At 37.9% G+C, this 22405-nt stretch overlaps 1 protein-coding gene across 1 annotated transcript; it reads right to left on the bottom strand.

Annotated features, from left to right (window-relative positions):
- Positions 1 to 5275: 5275 nt before the first annotated feature.
- Positions 5276 to 5919, bottom strand: LOC110903290 (auxin-responsive protein SAUR50-like). The gene has a single exon (XM_022149333.2). The coding sequence runs from the start codon at positions 5776 to 5778 to the stop codon at positions 5476 to 5478; it is 303 nt and encodes a 100-aa protein (XP_022005025.1). The 5' UTR covers positions 5779 to 5919; the 3' UTR covers positions 5276 to 5475.
- Between the last annotated feature and the right edge of the window lie 16486 nt (positions 5920 to 22405).

The following is a 22405-nucleotide window of genomic DNA, read 5'->3' as shown; positions in this document are numbered from 1 at the left end:
AATCATCGGGCATTTGCGATGGCCTAATCCACCGCTAAAGGTCATTGGGCATTTGAGACGGTTTCTTGTACGTCGCAAATGCACAGTTTATAGTAGTGTTTGTAACAAGTTAAAATAGGTTGATTTTAGTCAAACGCTTTAAAAATTTAATTGTTTTTGTAAGGCCTTGAATAGTTGATAACTATGTTAAAAATATTAGCTAGTTATAAAAAGTTAAAGTATGTTGAATATGATTTAGAAACTATATAAGTAACAATTAAATCTTCAATAAAATGATATGAAAAGTTTTCATTATTTATATATTTTCTTACTTTCAAAAACTATCTAGCTATTTAACCTTTTTTTAATTAGGCCATTAAGTACTCATTTGAGTCCTTGGAAAAGTATTAGCATTCCCTAAACTAGGTTTAAAGAAGTTCGTTGCGTTGCGGCGATTTTTTTTTTTTGTTATTTAGTATGTGTTTACATTTGTTTTGAATTCACTACGAGCGTGTTGCGAACAGAACTGCTGACAAGAATAAAAAGAAAATGTAGAAAAAAACACTAAAAGATAACCGAAAGAAAATCAACAAAAAAAGTTGTATGGTAACGATGTTGTTCGTATGAAACCCGTGGTAAGAGATGAGCAAATTGTTCTGGGTACCGGTACTAAATTTGCCGAACCGAAAGATCTTAAGTACCAATTCGGTACCGACTTTTGGAGTTCCCCGGTACTGGTTCACTACTGTTTTTTACCTTCATATACCGGTACTGTAACCGGTATTTTCGGTATCAGTACCGATTCTGTATCGGTTGGCACCGAGCTCATCCCTACCCCTGAAACTAAAAAAGAAAAAATTAAAAGTTGAAGAAAATCAACAAAAAAAGTTGTACGATACCGTTGTTCGTACGGTAACCGTGATCAGGGATGAGCAAATGGTACCGGGTAGCTGCACTGAATTTCCCAAACCAAAAGATTTCCAATATCAATTCAGCACCAACTTTTGACATTTTCTGTATTAGTGCCGGTTTTACCTTCATGTACTGATACCGAACAGGACCGTACCGGTATTTTCGATACCACTGGTTCGATACCGGTTGACACCAAACTTATCCCAACCCCTGATATTAAAAAAAAGATTAAAGTTAAAAAATAAAGAAAATAAATATTATTATAATATTAAAATAATAAAAGTATTAAAAAACTATATATTATTATAATATTAAAATCACTATTTATTTCAATTCGTTTATTAATATATAGTAATAGATGGATATCAGAGCCAGTTATGATGGTGTGTGGGGAGGATCTCCGCATAAGACCCGCGATTTTGAAGGATACGTGATTTAAAAAAAAATCGATAAATATATGTTATTTTAAAAAAAAAAGTTGTAAGTACATACCAAATCCAATATAGGCCCGTTATCGTCACAAGCCTCGTCCCCTATCCCGGGAGCGGGCGGCCGTGAGCCAGTTTCGGTGGTATCTTGTTATTGTCTAATTTGGCAGCAGAATTTTTCATTAGGACCGTAGTTAGGAAATATTTTATCAGAGTAAAATACCACATTTTCATAACATTAAACACATGGGTAAAACCCAAGTTTTCAGTACACACATTTCATAGGAATAAATCCTATTTTTATTTAAGAAAAACATCTATTTCTTTTAGGTAACTTTATTGCCACTTTTCCAAGCCTTCAGTGCTGTTCAGCTGGCTTCTATTTGGCTCTCACATATTGTTACCTGAAACGTGTTTTAAAAACATTTTGTCAGTGGAAAATACTGGTGAGTGAATCCCAGTTTAATCAAGTTTAAGTAAAACCCAGTGTACAGTATTGAGGGCGATCTCGCAATTATATTTATTTCCAAGTTATACCAATTATCACCCGTGGTACTGTCAGACTCAACTTGTGGAAATGTTACTCCTTGACCAGGTGGTAACAAATTTTGTATACAAAACCCCAACATACCCATGATAATTGTATTCTTACAAATACTCAATAACTGCTATTCGCATGGAAAAATATTTAAGGTTTTGTAAAAACAATTAATAAAAGGTTTTCAAAAAGTGGATCAACTCACATTGCTGTCTTAGAGTTTTCAGTAAGGATTTCCTGGGAATAATCTATAAATTACACAAATGCACGTGTGTTAGTATAATAACCCATTTTAACATTAGTAATACCTCCCCGAGACGGCAGTCCAACGACTACGTCGGGCAGAACCACGACAGCCGTTACGGAACCCTAAATCAATCAGGCAGAGTATCTAATACGTCTCCAGGGGTTATAATACTTACATCGTAGCAGAACCTCACTATTTAGGGGGGGTATTAGACCCGAGTATAATGCCCACTATTTAATTTTGAGAGAGAAAGAAACGATTTTGAACGAAACAGACTGAAGGCCTGATGCCTCCTTATATAGGGGCTGAATTCGGGTTCTACGCGGCCCGCGTAAGAGAAGACAAGGGCCTATGCGGCCCGCGTCAACTCTGGTCAAAACCCTAGCTCATCCGGATCATCGACTAGACCTGCCACGATGAGGACACATGTCAGCCTGGGGTGTTGCCGTGTTCTTGATCTCTCGCGGCCCGCGTAAGCTTAAGGGGTGGCTTACGCGGCCCGCCTAAGCCCCTAAAATTCCATTTTTTATTATTTTTATTAATATTTAAGGCAATCGGGGCCCGTTTTCGCGTATGGGGTGTATTTTTGGACATATTGGGATATTTTAAATATTTTTAGGGTGTCGGAAAAATTATGAGGGTATCGGTTTACATTAGGGTTGTTATATCATCAAATATTTTTTTTATGGTTTATAATTTGGAATAATTGCATATTTCCCCTTAAAATGACCCTTAATTGCATATGTACCAACGCCCTAAACATAAATTGTGTATTTCCCCTTCTCTATCAAAATGACAAAACTACCCTTCTCAAACTTAAAGGATCTTGTTTTGAGAAAAATCTGGTTCAGACGTTTCAGTTTCTTCTACGGCGACGTTTTTCAATTTTTGAGCATAAGAATAATAAATCTCAGATTTTGGAGATGGATTTTGTAATTGATTATGTGGGGTTTCAAATTGAACTAATTTTACTGTTTTTTGTTTGCTAATTTGACATTTTTGGGGATTGGTTACAGGGTATGGTGTCGGAGGGGTGCTCGCCGGAGTTAGAAGGCATTTCACGGCGTCACAGTGGATGGAGTTAGAACACCAAGCATTGATCTACAAACACATAACGGCGTCACAGTGGAGGGGTGCTCGCCAGAAAAGCTCTTGAAACGGCAGCGTTTTGTTATCCCGGAGCCAATCTCCGGCACACCGCCTGTAAGTTATATTTTCAAGATTCTGTTTCAAGATTGAGAAAAATAAAGGGAAATGTGAATTAATTAATTAATTAATTAATTGTGTTTGTTTTAATCAGATGGATGGGGTGGTTTCCATGTGAGGTTTTCGAATAACTCCAATGGGAAGAAGTGGCGGTGCTCGAGGGACGTAGTGGCGGATTAGAAGTATTGCAAACGACAAATGAACAGAGGTTGTCATCGTTCAAGAAAGCCTGTGGAAGGCCAACCGGGCCATTCCGTCTTGTCGCCTCTAAGAATGGGACTGGGAGTGGGTAATACCACGGCCCCCAACGTTTTCGATGAAAGGTCTCAAGCAGTGAACTGGATCCCCGTGTCTTGGGAAACCTCATCGGGCGGCCCTTAGGTGAAGTCTTGAATCACAATACAAACAACGGACCGTCGGCACTAAACCTGATGACAGATGGTTGGGACAGTGCTGCAAAGGGTTTTGGTTGTTTTTCAAATAGTAGTGCAGGAAGCAGCCCAAGAACAGACAACAGTCTTGTTGGATCCACACTCATCACATCTTCCTTGCCTTTGTTGTAAACTTTAACTATCATGATTTGTGTTTGAAAATTCAATTAATTATGTGTACGCTAAGTTATTTTGTTTGTGTTTTTATGTTTGGGGCAACACTTGTGACCAAATATGCAATTTGTGACCAACAAGTAGTGAAAAAAGACAAAACTAGTAAAAAAAAGGGTAAATATGCAATTTTCTAAAGTTTAGTAAAATGAAGGGTAAAATAGTCTTTCTATAATTTAATTTTAAAAAATTAAATCAAAATGGGTAAATTTGCAATTTTACTAGTTAATAGAGGGGAAATATGCAATTTAATTTTTGGCTCGGGTATATATGCAACTTCACATTAGGTTTATTGGGCCCAATACTAATATGATTTTAACAAAAATAATAAAACACGGCGGCAATTTATTTTGAATCGTCATTGATTATCGAAAATTTCTTGATCTCCTAGAATCTGAAAGGACCAACAAAAAGCTTATCAGACGAAGAACATCATCAATTTATCATTCATCAGAACTTCGATGTCCTGGGCTGGTGATTCAGACGATGCTGGTGCTGGCCTGCTGCGAACAAGAACAGCATCTGCAGCTGCTGGCCTGCTGCAAACAAGAACAACATCACACGCTGAATCCGAAATTCCGCTTTCCGAACATAACATCAGAGGATTCAGAACTCAAAAGGTCTGTTCGTTTAGTGTTATTGACTTATTGTATAATTGTTTTAAATTGTTAGTCCATTATTTGCTGTTAAACTTTAATTGTGACTGTTGAGTATAAGATTAAGATTATTGATTGTTGTTGAGTATGGAATTCTTGATTAATCTTGAAATTGTGACTGTGAAACATCCATCATTCTTGTTAATTGAACATTGATTATTTTTGTTAGGCGTTAATGGCTTCTAAACAAGTATCCGGATGGCAAAAACGACAAAAGAGGAAACGAGCGGTATGTACTAATACTATGATTGATTAGCTATTAACTTATTAGATATTACGGTATTTAACTCATTAGAATACTATAATTTTGTCATTATCATAATTGCATTGTTTATCAAATGCTACAATTTTTGTCATTTTCGTAATTGTATTGTTTATCGTTAAAGCATATGGGCACATTTTTCGAGGTCGAACATAGTACGTGAATTCTCAGAGACGCCACTGATAGATATCGCCCTCTTTCTTAATAGGAAAGTGAAAGAAAATAATAATAAAATAAGGAAAAAAAGAAGGAAAGTGAAGCAAAATAATAATAAAATAAGAAAAAAGAAATGGCACACTTTATAGAACTATCTATTTAATACAACAATTTTTTTAAACTTTTTAGCAATTGAATGATATAATACAACATTTTTTTTAGCTTTTTAACATTTTTTTTCAACTCTTTAGCAATTGAATGATATAATACAACAATTTTTTTTTAACTTTTTTGCAATTGAATGATAAAATGACCAAACATTGAAATATTTAATTTACACAGTATTTTTCTAAGGGTGACACCACCACATGAGAAAAATAGAAAAAGTTGGAACAAGCACGATGATTTTTGCTCAAAATCATCATCCAAAGATGAGTAAATCAAAATAATTAAAAAAAAAGAATTATGTGGTTGGGTTGAAAGGTAGTTTCATCCTATGACGGATAAGAGGGACAAGAAATCTTGTTCATGACAAGGAATGGTTAATCCCATTTCATGGTTGAACCCAAACTCTTCCTCGGCCCGTTGTAGTAAGCTTTGGAAGCCCTTGTGATGTAGCCACGATATGGGTACAACATATCGACTTCTTGTATCTCCAATGTACACGACAAAGTGTCCTCTAGGGACGTCGGTTGGGTAGCCTTCATCATCTCTAAAGTTTGAGCCTTTCTTGATAAACTTCTTGAGCACGGTTGCTTGTGTTTGTTTGTTTTGTGATTTTCTAAGACCCATTATAGTATGATAATGAGGAAAAAAAACTAAAAAAGAGAGTGGTTGTTAGATGAAGGAGCGGTGGTGGCGGCGGTGATGGTGATTAGATGAAGTGAGGTGGTGGTGATGGTGATTAGATGAAGGAGGGTTTTATAGTGAAGGTTGAGAGGCAAATGCATGTGGAGGAGGTACATGAAGGTGGTAAGCATGAAGGTGTGCTTGTATAATCATAGGTTCATACCACTTTGGGCTAACCCTACCTTGCTACCTCTCTCTATGACACAATGGCCCAGTGGGCCTACTTCCATTTATGTCTCAATGTAATATGTATTAACTATATATGTATGCCTGTGTATTGTACATTGTATATAGAATTTTGTTATCCATCCATTACTTTATGATTTCTATCACATGATAATATAACTAGTGGATGTTATATGCCAGAATCAGAAAAAAAAAAAAAAAAAAAAAAGAGAAGGTTTTGTAAACCATAAGAGTTTAAGATAGGAAACATAAGAAACCGACAATTCATAGATCTAGGTTTGTAAGTAAAGATATCGGGCCGGGTGTGAAATCACTGACGGATATTAGGAGTAGGAGCAAGGCACATGAAAGAGAAGGAAAGGGGGTGTTAACGGTGAAGCGAGGGGAGGCGGGGGATTTAGGGACATCGATCAAGATAAAACGTGTTTGTTCTAAGATGTTTTGCAAACCCTATTAGTTCTATAAGATTACAAAAATACCCTCCATATATCTTGCATCCAAAACATATGTAGTAAACCAGGTACACAAAGCAGCCTTTATTCAAACCTAATCCATATGTCGACTCTTTGACTTTTGGTATTAGGCTGGATTTTGACTTTTTGTAACACATAAGCAAATATATGCAAACAGCCTTGTAACTTTGTTTATGATTAAATAACACCCAAGATATGTTTATTTTGTTTTTTATTGATATTAATAATATAACAGAGATTGATATAAAAGAATGAAAACAAAAACAAAAAAAATATGTTGGACAAAGAGATAGAACTTATCATCTAACAAGAACATTATTAAGAACATTATTATCTAACAATAGTCGTATTTTATAATACACTTAGGGTCCTAATCGTCTGGATTCATGTGTTAACCCATCTATGGACCTTTGACTAGAACAACTCAACAACACAATGCAAAAATGGAATATTTTTTGATACATCATTTTCGTTTTAAATTGGGGTGGGATCGGTATGGCTTAATTATTTTGACAAGTTGGATGGACTACAAAACCTTGTAGGTGCAATAAGAATTTAAATCAAGATAAGCATAAACCTTGAACCAAATGACCAATCAAGACTGATATCTATAACAAACTTATCACTTTCCAAATATCGATTTCGAACCGAAAACTCTGTTGGCTAAGAATCCTATAACAATAAGCCTTTTAGTATTGACGTTAACAACCAAATATAGAAGATCGAGTTTGAGTTTCGCTCAAGCCTCAAGCATACATGAACATGGCCCATGGCGCGTCAGTTGACCAGTCGGAAGTTAGGGTTTGGCTTCTAATAACTATGTGTTGGTTGTGTAGATATGGCATACCGCATGAACCAAATATAATATCAACTTCATTTGAAAAACATTAAACTGAGCATGTTTGGTTAATCGGCTTGACTTATTTAACATGTGTAATTAAACAAGCCGTGTTGGGGTTGACGTATTTAACTTGGTTAATTAAATAGGTCGACATGACAACCCATTTAGTTAAACATGTCACCCAACCAACCCAACCTATTTACTAAAATCCTCCACCATGTTTTAACATGTTTACAACTTGATTATAATATGTCAACTCGTTTATATATATGGGCTTAAATGAGTTGTGTTCGGGTTACCCGAATTTAAGTGTGACCTCGTAGAAAAAGTATATTAGTTTGGGTTTATTAATATTATCTTTACTTTAATTATTAGGATACATGATTTTAGTTTTTATTCATAATTATCCTTATATTAATTTTACAACCATTTGAACAGTAACTTTGTTTATTATATTATAGTAATAAATATAGTTTTATAATACTTTTATTATTTTGATATTACCCTTGCTTTTTAAGTTGAATAAGCTTTGTGTCAACCGATACTTGTATCGAAAATACATGTATGGTCCGGTTCGTTATCGGTACATGAAGGTAAAAACCGGCACCAGCCTGGTACAGTTATCGATACACGAAGGTAAAAACTGGCACCAGCCTTGTACAGAAAACCCCAAAAGTCAGTACCGAAATTTGGTACTTCTACCCGGTACCATTTGCTCATCTTTGATCATGGGTACCGTACGAACAACAATGGTATCGTGCAACTTTTTTTTGTTGATTTTCTTCAACTTTTAATGATTTTTTTTTTCAGTTTCATGGGTAGGGATGAGCTCAATGCCAACCGATATCGATACCGAAAATGCCGGTTACAGTAATGGTATCTGAAGGTAAAAACCGGTAGGCACCAAAAGTCGGTACCGAATTTGTACTTAAGATCTTTCGGTTCGGGAAATTCAGTACCGGTATCCAGTACCATTTGCTTATCTCTGACCACAGGTTTCATACGAACAAAATCATTACCATAAAATTTTTTGGTTGATTTTCTTTCGGTTATCTTTTAGTGTTTTTTTCTATATCTTCTTTTTATTTTTGTCAGCGGTTTCGTGCGCAACGCCCTCGTAGTGATTTCAAAACACATGTAAACACAGACTAAATAACAAAATAAGTTCGCCGCAACGCGGTGATTGTGAAAAAACTAGTTATCTTTATTTTCTTCCTATATCTAGTTGGTTAATTTATGTTATACGGCAGTTATAGTTGGTGCCTTCGACATGACAATATATGGGTCACGTTCAAGTTCAGCGTATTAGCACAACACTATTGATTAAAAATGTAATCTTTTTATGTAAACACCAACACAATAAGTGTTACGAAATTCAAAAATAGAAATAAAACAAGCATGATCAACCTAAGCTAAATATTACCTAGCTAGTCGGCCCACCCATACAGTCAGTGTCGGATCTTGACCTAAAACTCAGCATGGGCCGATGTTTTTTGAAGATAAAATCAGCCTGGGCCGAACCAATACACATTTAAAAAAATTCTCGAAAACCTGAAATTTAACACTATTGGGCGAAAAAACCGCACGGGCCGAGGCCCGGTCCGGCCTCCTCTAAGTTGCGCCACTGCATACAGTGGTGGACTCAAAAATTATTTTCTGAGGGTGCGAACGAAGGGTTCAACCAAATTTTCGGGTCCGCCCTTGCACCCATAATGTCACAAGTCATCATGGTGCAAAACATCCTTAGCTACGTGTCCAAATGGAAATAAAACCTTAGGAGATTTGGATACTCCCATGTTCCATAATTGAGTATGGACGCATCAGTACAGCCAATTACGGTGGACAGACACATCTGTCATTAAATGATTTAGTTAGGACTAATTAAGTGATCTCTTATTGAAAGGGAATTGTAACAAAATAAAGCATGGGGTCTAAGCTACTTCCACATGCAAATGTCACAAAGGACACTCAAGGACATGACGGCTTGAAAATGAACTTTTCATGCTCTTTTATCATGCCCAAAGAGCGTAAAAGTACAAGTTTAACTAACTGCTTCTATCGCTTTAACGAATATATGTGCCACATGCATACACGATGCAGAGCGGAAACACACAAATTAAGAACACGTTTTAAGAGGAAAAATAGTATTACTTTTTAATAATGGAATAACGGATTTTAATACCCAACTATTAACCGTTGGCCGGCAACGGTCCCAACTTCAAAATTAACTAGTGGTGCTCTCACCTTTTCATATATTATAAACCAACAGACCTTTGCTAACAAAAAAGAATAATGAGACAAAAAGAAATTAATGTTTAGTCAGTAAGGTCTATTGGTTTACAATATGTGAAAAAGTGGGACTACCACTGGTTATTTTTTAAGTTGAGACTGTTGCCGGCCAACGGCTAATAGTTGAGATTATTATAATTCATTATTCCTTTAATAATGAATGAAAAAAATGCTAATCTAATAAATGATGATGAAATTAAAGTTAACAGAAATAAAATAAAACTAGATAGCTAAGTAAATGTATGAAGTATTACAACTAAAACAACATAATCAAAAAATATTAGAAAAAAAAATGGGGTAAAAGTTCAAATTCAAGCCAGTGACCTCTAACTCAACTACTAGGAAGACTTGAGTTCTTTTTTGAATACCCAAGTTCAATTCTCATTTGGTACAAAAAAAAAAAGAGTGAGGCACTGGTGGGCAGTGATAGGAGACCCAGAGAAATCTGGGTTCGATCCTTGAGCCAAACGGGTTTTACTGGTAATTTACCGTCATGCCTACGGGCGAGTGGGTTACTGGGTTTTCCCCGGAATTGGTGGTGGACCACTCGGGTTACTCTCGGAGTACTCAGTTTGTCCAGTGGGTGCTCCAAAAGTGCTCGGAATTGACTTGGTGTCCGTTAAAAAAAAGTTCAAAGTCAAAATTTGGGGATTGAGATTAATGAATTTGCGTTAACTAAGACATTATAATATATAAATTGTTGTCTCAAGTAATTTCAAACGAATAAAAAATAAACCTATGCTTTTATATTGGTCCACACATGGGTTAACTTAATTTTGTATCAACGAACCTTGCAACGTGCATAACAAATTGGAAGTTGATTATGGTTTTAGTTAGGGTTGTTCATGAGTTGAACCGAACTGATCAGATCTTTGCTCGTGCTCAGTTCGTTTACAACCGAACCGAATCGAACCGAACGTTTTTTCAATCGAGCCAAAGTCGAACGAGCGCCTTTCGATCCAAGTATTTTTTGAACGAACGTCGAGCGAGTATCGAGCGTCTCATTACAAATAGAAAAGTAACGATAGGGTTGTTAGTTTTTAGAGTAAAGTGCAGTTTTCGTCCCTATGGTTTCATCCAATTAGAACACAAATATAAATTTACTAAGTCACAAGGAATAGAAAAAACACTCAAACGGTTCTACCGAGATCATCTAAGCGGAAAGATGAATCGTCGACTGATTGAAGCAGACCTTTGATCTCTGAGAAGTTTGAAATCGAGTGAACCGATTGAAGCAAAACCTTAGGGAGTTGGCGTCTTAGCAACAGAGAATTCGAATCATGATGGTTGATGCGGGGTTTTAATTAGGGTTGTGTACTTCTAAATTGAATGACAGGTTGGTACTTGAGTTTCGATCGATGCTTCACATTTCGCTGTTTTGACATTTTGACTCAATTACTCTATTATTTGGCAATGTACTATTGGTATCGGCCTTCAATTCTATAATTAAACGAGCTCTACTTGGATCATGGACCAAACATTATTAATGTGCGTCTCTCGTTACTTTATTAATATATATATATATATATATATTAAAAAATAATTCGAGCCAACCGAGTCGAACCGAACTGAGCAGACCTTTGCTCATGCTCAGTTCATTTCAAACCGAACCGATCCGAACCGAGCGGCTTTTTCAATGGAGCTGAATCGAACGAGCAAATTCCGAACATTTTTCGATCGAGCATCGAACGAGTCTCGAGCGTTGGCAATTTGAACAACCCTAGTTTTAGTAGTTATTTAAGACTTGTCTCCTGGTTGAGTGGACTACTAGCCACTACGAGCAAAACATCGGCCCTTCATCTCGTGGATTGATTTTTTTGGAATGAACTCGTGGTTCTGGTCACCAGTGAAAGAGAGAGAGAGATTGGTGGGTTTTGATACGAGAGAGTGGTTGTGTATGTATAAAAAGTGAGTATTGGTTGTTATATTAATAACTAATAGTTAATTATAGTTTGTCTTCTTGTGGTTTGGGTCATTTTTCACTTTGTCTCCCTTTAGCAAAGACTTTTGTGTTGCATACATAAATTGTCATTTTTTTTGCAATTTGTCTCCTTGACATTACATTTCTGTTAGGCTGCGAGGTATGGGGTGCTATTGTCACACCCCAACCGATGGTGGAATCATCGGGGCGTGGCACTGAGCGAAACAGATTGTCCAGAAGTTTCCATAACAATTATATTTATCAATTACCTAAAACAACATGTCCCATACCATGTCATAAAAGATAGAACAATTATTACAGACAAAATCTAGGCAAATAGCTCTGTTCCTACAACTCAGATTTCATTTGTACAGACAGCTATTTGTTGGCCTCTAGGACCTTATTCTAGCCTCGCTTTCCTAGCAGATAAGCATCCTAAACACCTGTCACATACGTTAAAATAAAGTCAATACACATAGTGTAAAGGCGAGTATACAAGTTTGATAATAGCATATAGAGTTCGAAATAGTTTACGCATAACCAGCACGTACATAGAGGAAAACGAAGCATGTTGGTTATCGACATGAACCTATCGATACCAATGACTGCGGGTTGACTGCCCAAAGCAGTTCGCAATACATGATCACCACTGTAATCCATGCAAGTAATTGTCCTTAACAACCCCCGTGTGAACGGGTGTTGAGTCCAAACTATAGTACTATCGTCGTTAAGGCAGGTAAACAACATTCCATGTGTATTCATAACAAACAAGCATTCATTAAGGCACGTATAACATGCGGTAACGGTTAGCGTTTAAAGTATTGCGTAGCGTGTTCGATGTGATTTCGTAAAAGTAACACCCAAAAGTGCATAGAGCAAAAAGGGATCGAGTATACTCACAGTGGTTGATGGATTGAAGGGAGCGCTTAAGAGTAAGGTTAGCCTGAATAGTTCGATCGCATAACGATAAGTAACACGTAAAACGAGAACAAGTGTTGGTGGTTCGAACAGCTGGTCGATCGGATGGTAGTCCGATCGGACAACTAATCGTGCGGTTGACAGTCCGTTCGGACGGCTGTCTGCTCGGATGGCCGTTCGAGTGGATTGTCTCTTCCTTTAGGAAGGATGAGTTTGTGTATGATGGTTTGACTTTTGAAGTTCTTTGTTGTAGCATTTTGAAAACATTGAAGTACCTCTGCCTTTCAGGTCGGTCGATCGGACGGTCGTTCGATCGGCCGGCAACCCGTTCGGTTAGGCGCCTCGGTGAGAACAAGTTCACACTAGGTTGTCACTCGATCGGACAGCAGTTCGATCGGGTGGAATCCTTAGTGCATTGAACATGTTTGAAAAATTGATTAAGTGTTAAAGTCCAAGTATCTCATGATCCGAAGGGCAATCCGGTCGGATGGTAGTCCGATCGGATAGCAATTCGTTCAATACTCAAATTTCAGATAAAGTTGGTTAAATGTGGGACCCAAGGTGTAAGCTGTTCGGTTTGGCCAGTCGATCGGTTTGGCTATTCGATCGGTCAGCAGTCCGATCGGACGGCACTCCGTCCTGGTCGACCTGTTCGTCTTACACTTGGTTGTTTTGATTGTTTGTCGTTTTATCAAGACGGTGTGACAACGTGTTAACCAACAGAGCCCTGTCTTAACCCAAGCGATCCGATCAAACGGGAATCACCCTAGTTCGACCAGTTAACCGGTTCAAGACAACCGTTCTTGGTTAACCCGAAATCGGTGGTCTCGTGAGTAGAATTCAGATCTTGAACTAGCACAACACTAAGAATGAGTTGAAGACTAGAACAAGGTCCGGTTCTATCGGTTTTGAGTGCATTGAGTGTAAAAGAGTTGAAAGAAAATTGAAAAACCATCTTTCAATCCTTTTTATTGTGTATGTGTTTAGATCTATAAAAGATCTTTGTTAGTTTATGTGAAAATCGGTTAGATCTAAGTTGTTCTTGGTGGATTGAGGCCAAAACATGAAGTTCTTCAAGAACACATGATGACGTCATCCTAGAACACCTTGAATCTTGATGATTTCACGGTTAAAAGTTAAGATTCTGTTGGGATTGAACCCTATCAGAGGAACAGATAATTAAAGCCAAAACTGGATCAGAACAGTGAATTCTGAATAAGCAGATGCTGATATACAAATCTCTCCCCTTGAAAGTGATTACAACTACTGATGACCTCCTATCTGCTGATCTTACCAAACTGCTGACTCATAACTGCTGCTCAACTAAAGATCTGATGGAAGACTAAAGTCCTGCTGATTCAATCTACTGCCTTGAGTCAAGCATTGCTGATCCGGACAAGTGCTGCTGAGTTCACAGCAGTAGAAGGTTGCAGCAGCTGTTCTAAAGTCTGTTTTGTAATAGAATGTATTAGCAGTAGTTAACACAAGCAGTGTCTGTATAGATCAGAGGTTAGAGTTTGTTAGGAGGTTAGATGTCACTTTCATGGTGACGTCAGCAAAGATGCTCAGTAGTTTGCAAGTGCCTATAAATAGTTCAGTACTTTGTACTGTTCTATTAGCTCTTTACATCATTCGTCTTCTTTGCACGAACAAACTACTGAGCTCGGGCTGAGGGGGAGTTTGCATTCATACATCTATCTTTGTAATTGTCACGGCCCCCGACCCGGTTTGACCCGTTTCAGGAGCCGCGTGACAGGAATCCCGTGGTATTTAATTTAGGCGACAGCGGAAGTCTTTTTAAACAGGATCTTTTAAAAATTTAAACTGCTCGTTACATAACTTAGGGATAAATTCCCGATATTTACAATAATGTGATTTCTCAGGGAAATCTTTATTTTCAAAACATGTTCATTTATTTATTTACATGGAGCCACTTTTCTAAGCTGGGAGTGCTCCGCGGCACTTTTCTTTGCTCATATCAGATCACCTGAAACATGTTTGAAAAAGGTTTTGTCAGCGGGGAAATACTGAGTGAATCATTCAGTTTACAAAAACGACACATTTGTTATAATCTACAGTATTAAGGGGAATTACAATGTTTCTGATATCAAACCAACTACCCACAGTATTTGTCACTCGACTACCCATTGGCTATCTCGTTGTCCAAATGGTGTCTGTGACTGTGGTCAGATCACCCCTTGGCTAACTCGTTGTCCAAGTGTGACGGGAAATAAGTAATGTATACAAAACCCCACATACCGGCTGTAACTTGGTGATTACATAGACTTAATCACTGTAACTATAACTTTAAAAATAACTTGGAGTTTTGTAAAACAGTTTGATAAAAAGAGAATGACTCACATTGCAGATTTTCGAGCAGAGTAAAAGCTTTACTGATTAGCCTTCTAACCTAATTTAAATAACAATGCACACACAAACGGGATTAGTAACTAATTCAGCAGTTACGTCAATTCACGAGATTAAACCTTCACAACTATTATCAAGTGCGATACTTAACAATTCAATGGATTCACAACGAATGACAGAGCATAGTCCGAATTCGAACAGCGCTCAAACATTCAAGTTAAAATCACAATGCGTACAAGCTCAATTTGAGCAGCACTCGGACAATCGTTGGATAGTTATAATCGATCGGACGTTGAATCGTAATAGCGATCGAGTTATTACCCTGATTGCGGCAGCACCTCGTGATCGTGTGTGTGTGTTGTGAACTGATTGTGGTGTAACACGACGTACAGACAGAATCTGAGCGACATTTTAACTTCTACAGGTAAGTGCCAATGTCGGCTATTTATAGTGATTTTTGAGACTCGCTTACGGACCGTATGCCTAACCCCCTTACGGTCCGTAAGCTAAGCAGTCTAATTCATAGGCTGCCTAGCTCAGGTATAGCTTAGGTGACTCAAAAATCCAGCCAATCAGAACATAGCTACGTTTTATTTTAGATAATTATCAACTAGGGTTTGCCCCCCTCGAGTTTTAGGGGTCCTGATCCTAATTCTGATTGTCCTGAAAATTTTAGGGCTAGTGCAGAATTAATTGGGTGTCTCAATTAGGGTTTTCTTATTGACTAATTATCGTCCTAATTATTGATTTTAGTGGCAGTTGTTACATCCTCCCCACCTTAAGAAGAATCTCGTCCTCGAGATTTACTGAAATAGATGAGGGTACTTTCGCTTCATCTCTGTTTCCAGTTCCCAAGTATATTCTGGTCCTCTCTTGGATTCCCATTTGACTTTTACTAGTACTAGTCGTTTGTGTTTGAGAAACTTGATCTTCCGGTCTTCTATTTGTAAGGGTTTCTCTACGAATTTCAGCTTTTCATTTACCTCTATATCTTGAAGAGGTACTACCAGGGATTCGTCTGATAAACATTTCTTAAGATTGGATACATGAAACAAATCATGTACTCCAGCTAATTCTTCTGGTAGTTGTAAACGATAAGCTACTGGCCCGATTCGTTGGATCACTGGGAATGGTCCAACATATCTGGGACTCAGTTTTCCTTTTTTTACCAAGTCGTACTACTCCTTTCCAAGGAGATACTTTTAATAGTACTTTGTCTCCGACTTGGAATTCTAATGGCTTACGGCGATTGTCCGCATAACTCTTCTGACGATCTCTAGCAGTCTTCAGTCTTTCCTTGATTTGAGTTATTTTGTCTGTGGTCTCTTGTACAATTTCTGGACCTGATAACTGACTTTCTCCTATCTCTGCCCAACAAACGGGAGTTCTGCACTTGCGTCCATACAGTGCTTCGAATGGAGCAGATTCGATGCTCGAATGATAACTATTGTTATAGGAGAATTCAATTAATGGTAAATGGCTATCCCAATTACCACCAAAATCAATTACACATGCTCGGAGCATGTCTTCCAGGGTTTGTATCGTCCTTTCACTTTGTCCGTCTGTTTGAGGATGATATGCAGTACTTAAATTAAGTCGAGTTCCCATTGCTTCCTGGAAACTTGTCCAGAAACGGGAAGTAAAACGACTATCTCTATCCGATACAATGGAGAGTGGGACTCCATGTAAGGACACTACTTCATCTACATACAACTTGGCTAACCTTTCCATGCTAAAGGTTTCCTTTATTGGTAGAAAATGAGCTGATTTGGTTAATCGATCCACAATTACCCAAATAGCATCATTACCTTTTCTGGTTTTGGGTAACTTAGTAACAAAATCCATTGTTATGAGTTCCCATTTCCATACAGGCATTTCTAACTGTTGTAGTAGTCCTGAAGGTTTCTGATGTTCGGCTTTAACTTGTGAATAGGTTAGACACTTAGATACGTATTCGGCTATATCCTTTTTCATTCCTATCCACCAGAAATTATTTTTTAAATCTTGGTACATCTTATTATTTCCTGGATGTACAGTATACCTAGATTTATGAGATTCTTCTAAAATCTTATTTCTTAATTCTCCTTGCTTAGGTACCCAAATTCGTTTCTTGTGGAATCTCCAAATTCCATCTTTTCCTTGTTCTAATTCCTTTAGGTAACCTTTCATTCCTTCGGCATCGTCCTTGATTGCCGTTCCCTGAATTTTCTTCAATTGTTCCATTAAATCTAATTGTAGATTTAACCTAAGAGCACGGACTCGCTTTTGCTTTTCATGATACTTACGACTTAAGGCGTCTGCGACTACGTTTGCTTTTCCTTCGTGATATTGAATATCACAGTCGTAATCACTTAGGATTTCCATCCACCTTCTTTGCCTCATGTTTAACTCTTTTTGCCCAAATGTATACCTTAAACTCTTATGGTCCGTATAGATAGTAAACTTACTTCCATACAGATAATGTCTCCAAATTTTAAGGGCAAAAATTATGGCTCCTAACTCTAGGTCATGAGTTGTGTAATTCTCTTCGTGCTTTTTCAATTGCCTAGAGGCATACGCAATTACCTTTTTGCGTTGCATCAACACACATCCATATCCTAATTTTGAAGCATCACAGTATACTTCAAAATCCTCGGTTCCTTCGGGTAAAGCTAAAATTGGAGCATTCGTTAATTTGTGCTTTAGAATCCAAAAGGCTTCTTCTTGTTTAGTTCCCCACTCGAACTTAACTGCCTTACAAGTTAGCTTAGTCAAAGGTACAGCTATCTTAGAGAAATCCTTAATAAACCGTCTATAGTATCCAGCTAAGCCTAGAAAACTTCTAATTTCCATAGCCGTTCGTGGAGCTTTCCAATTCGTGATTGCTTCTATTTTAGCAGGATCTACGTGAATTCCTTCGTGATTCACCATATGACCTAAAAATTGCACTTCTTGTAGCCAGAATTCACACTTCGAGAATTTGGCATAAAGCTTTTCCTTTCTTAACAAGGTTAAGAGTGCATGCAAGTGCTCACAATGTTCCTCCTGACTTTTGGAATAAATAAGTATATCGTCAATGAAAACGATCACAAATTTATCCAAGTAGGGTTTACAGATCCTATTCATCATGTCCATAAATGCGGCTGGAGCATTTGTTAATCCAAAGGGCATGACTGTAAACTCATAATGACCATACCTAGTTCTGAAAGCAGTTTTAGGTATGTCCTCCTCTTGCACTTTCAGCTGGTGATATCCTGATCTTAAGTCTATCTTAGAGAAATACCTAGCTCCTTGCAATTGATCAAAAAGATCATCAATCCTCGGTAATGGGTATCGGTTCTTAATTGTAACTTTATTCAATTCCCTATAAGCGATACACATTCTCATCGATCCATCTTTCTTTTTCACAAACAACACTGGTGCACCCCAAGGGGATGAACTAGGTTGTATGAATCCTTTGCTTAGTAATTCATCTAATTGCTTTTTCAATTCTAGCATTTCGGTAGGTGCTAATCGATAAGGTGTCTTAGCTATTGGTGTAGTACCTGGAATTAAATGAATTCTAAACTCTACTTTTCTATCAGGTGGTAAACCAGGTAATTCTTCTGGAAAAACATCTGGGTATTCTGAGACTATAGGGATGTCCTGGAGTTCCTTACTTTTAGTGTTAATGATTACAGAAATCATATACACCATTTCTTGTTTCCTTGAATAACTAGCCAATTTCATTACTGAAATGAATTTCAGTGGCTTCCGAGGTCTATCTCCTGAAATTAATATTACTTCTCCTGTGGGGGTACGGATTTCTACGGAATTCTTATCACACAGGATTCGAGCATGGTTGGCGACTAACCAATCCATTCCTAATACCACATCGAATCCGGCTAAATTCATAGGTAATAGGGTTGCAGAAAACTTATGACCTAACAATTCTATCTTTCCTTCTTGCAAAACCTTGTCTATATTGATAGAATTTCCATCTGCCGTTTCAACAGTAAAGATCTGCCTAAGGGTAGTTAGAGGTAGGTTAAGAGTTTGGCAGAATGAAGTATTAATAAAACTTTGGTTTGCACCAGAGTCAAATAATACTTTTGCATAGACGTTATGCACTAAGAACGTACCCGCTATCACGTCTGGAATGAGTTCGGCTTCTTGAGTGGTCAGCTGGAATGCACGCGCATTTTTCTTAGTTACTCCGTCGGCCGTTTTAGTTTTATTGTCTGCGGGTTGGGCTAACTTAGGACATTCAGGTTTGATATGCCCTGTTTCTCCGCAGTTATAACAGATTCTAGTTTTCCTTCTGCAGTCTTCTTCCCGATGTCCTTTTGCCTTGCAGAAGTTGCAAAATATATTGCACTGTCCATAGTGTTTCTTTTTGAAATTTCTGCAGAAAGAAGGTGACGAGTATTGCCCGGTTCCTCTTTTCTTGAATTTATTGCTATTATTACCCACACGAAATCCTTGGGTAATCTTCTGAGCCAATTCCTTCTTGCGATCTTCTTCTCTGGTGCGGACTAGTTCATCGGTTAAGGTATTAGCTAATTCCACAGCATCGTCAATCGTGCGTGGTCTCGCAGATTTAACGATGTTACGGATTTCTCCAATTAATCCCCAAATATAACGGGAAATGAGTACCGGTTCTGGCGAAGCCTGGGAAGGTACCACTCTCGCATATTCGAAGAATGTCGAAGTATATCCTCGACAGTCTACACCTATCATACGATGGCTCAGGAACTTGTTTGCCATTTGTTCCTTCTCGTATTCGGGACAGAATTTTCTTTCGACAAGACTCTTAAATTCTTCCCAATTCATCGCATAGGCCACCCTTCTTCCTTTTGCTTGTAGCACCGTGTTCCACCATTCTAGCGCCCCTTCTTTGAACAAGTTTGACGCATACATCACTTGATCTTCCTCAGCACATTTACTTATTGCAATTACTGCCTCGGTTTTCTCTAACCAACGCAGTGTTGCAGTTGCCCCTTCATTACCTGCAAATTCTGCGGGTTTACAGGCAAGAAATTCTTTGTAAGTGCAACCAGGTGTTGCAGCTTTCATTCTCTTAGGGAGTGGGGCCTGTTGCGGATCATCATCGTCATGATTCTCGCCTCCATTTATGTTGTTACTGCCGTTATCTTCCGGAGTACGTTTACTAGGAATTAATTGTGGTTCAGCAGGTTTCTGAACAGCAGCCACAATTTCTGGAATAGCATTGGCTATCCCTTGAGCAATAAAGTGCTCAATATCTTGTCTAGTTATATACTGATCTTCCTGATTTTGCTCGGACTGATTTACTTCATTAAGTGGTTCACTATTAGCGTTTTCCATCTGCTAATTAGTATTAATAGGAATTATTAGTGTTTAATTATTGATAACAAAATCACAAATAAACACATAGATCAGTATAACATGCAAGCATAGCCAAAATTGTCGATGCCTCGACTTCTGTTTTGTTTTATATATTATACCTGCTTCAATACACACTTTTTATCTTACATTGTTTTATTGCCCATTTTACAAAGTCAGTTTTACTATATTAGTTATAATACAAACAAACTTCTCCAAACCCTTCCTATCTTTTGGTTCACTGGCAGTTTCAGTAACGACGCTCCCTCTCGTCGTACTTCCAAGAGATCTGCTGTAATGCCCATAAATTTAAAATCATTATTCTAGAAATAAAAAGAATAATAGTAATTTATAAATTAACCACTAGAAAACCCTAATTAAGACACCCAAGCATGTCAATCAAGCAGGTAGGTAGGCATGTCAATCAAGCAAGTAGGTAGGCATGTCAATCAAGCAGGTAGGTAGGCATGTCAATCAAGCAAGTAGGTAGGCATGTCAAGCAGGTAGGTAGGCATGTCAAGCAGGTAGGTAGGCATGTCAATCAAGTAGGTAGGTAGGCATGTCAAGCAGGTAGGTAGGCATGTCAAGCAGGTAGGTAGGCATGTCAATCAAGCAGGTAGGTAGGCATGTCAATCAAGCAGGTAGGTAGGCATGTCAAGCAGGTAGGTAGGCATGTCAAGCAGGTAGGTAGGCATGTCAATCAAGCAGGTAGGTAGGCATGTCAAGCAGGTAGGTAGGCATGTCCCAAAAGTTAGTATAAATAGAGGACATTGGGACTTGCTTATGTGCACAAAAACGACGCTCAAATTCTCAATTGACGTCGAGTTATACTTCTTCCACTACCCAAACACACACACACCTCGAAACGCTGCCGCAATCAGGGTAATAACTCGATCGCTATTACGATTCAACGTCCGATCGATTATAACTATCCAACGATTGTCTGAGTGCTGCTCAAATTGAGCTTCTACTTTGATTATTCGTCGTGATTTCAACTTGAATATTTGAGTGCTGTTCGAATTCGGACTATGCTCTGTTATTCGTTGTGAATCCGATTGAATTATTAAGTATTGCACTTGATAATAGTTGTGAGGGTTTGATCTCGTGAATTGACGTAAATGCTGTATTAAGTTACTAACCTAGTCTGTGTGCATGTTATTTAAATTAGGTGAAAAGATTAATCAGTAGTCGAAACTCTACCCATATAAATCTAAAATATTAGCACAAGGTAGCTTCACTTTGAAGTTATTAAGGTACGGATCCTTACCCCACTCTTTATTGCTTCATATTCAAATTGTTATAAACCACTAAGTTACTATATCTTTTAAAAAACTCCTCACGTCTTTGATTATCGATTCATTTGACAGTCCGTTCGATTCCTATCCTAAACATTTGATTTAACTTTCATGTCATGCGATAGTATTATGTTGTTATACTCATTATCGCATGTTCCAATATATGTTCCGTTTTGTTATGAAAATAAGTTTTATAAGTTATGTGAATAAGACCATTTGTACTCTGATACCCTGAGTATCGCTTCTCGTGGAGTGTCCCACGAGCATGTTTTTGTGGCATCAACATCATGTGCTCCATCCGTGACGGAGAGATCAGTTCACGGCGTCTCTTAAGTACAAGTGTGGTACATAAGGCTATTAGGAGGCGTATGGATCGATCCTAGGATTTAAGTATAAGGAGGTGGATAACGGGTATGCCAATTCGCCATCTCATGTGATAATTATGCAGGAGTAGCTACCTGTGTATTGTCACGTTTTAAGTTTGCTCATGGGTACATCCGTAAGATATAATTATGAAATTATGTTCTTGCATCGTATCATTTTCGCATAAAGTTCCATCCGGATAAGATTTCATATAAAGCGTTATTTGTTATTTGAGCCTAAAATTCCGTACTGAGCATCCGGCTCATTCCGTAAACTTTTTGTATATACAGGTCCACAGATTATTTTGGGAGGGGAAAAGAGAGAAGAACAAAGCCTAGGAATAAATCTGAAGATGTTAGTTAATTAAGATGAATGTCTCCGCTTGTATATTAATCTTAATTTTAATGGTCGTGTGGTTGTATTCCTTATCAAATAAATAAATGGAATTATGACTTTTGGTTATGTTACCGTTATTGTGACACGTCAGCCCTTCCGGGTTGGGGTGTTACATCTGCTCCCCCATTTCCCGGATCCTATTCCCGGTGCCTATAGTTCTTCACCAAACTGACGTAGTTCAGCTAAATTTTCATAGCTC

Source organism: Helianthus annuus, chromosome 7 (genome assembly GCF_002127325.2).
Source record: "Helianthus annuus cultivar XRQ/B chromosome 7, HanXRQr2.0-SUNRISE, whole genome shotgun sequence".
Taxonomy (NCBI): domain Eukaryota; kingdom Viridiplantae; phylum Streptophyta; class Magnoliopsida; order Asterales; family Asteraceae; genus Helianthus; species Helianthus annuus.
The sequence above is the reverse complement of the archived record's forward strand: the minus strand, read 5'-3'. Positions and strand labels throughout refer to the sequence as shown.

Excerpts from the sequence above, each read along its gene's own strand:
- LOC110903290 (XM_022149333.2), bottom strand. The coding sequence starts at position 5,778 with ATGGGTCTTAGAAAATCACAAAACAAACAAACACAAGCAACCGTGCTC.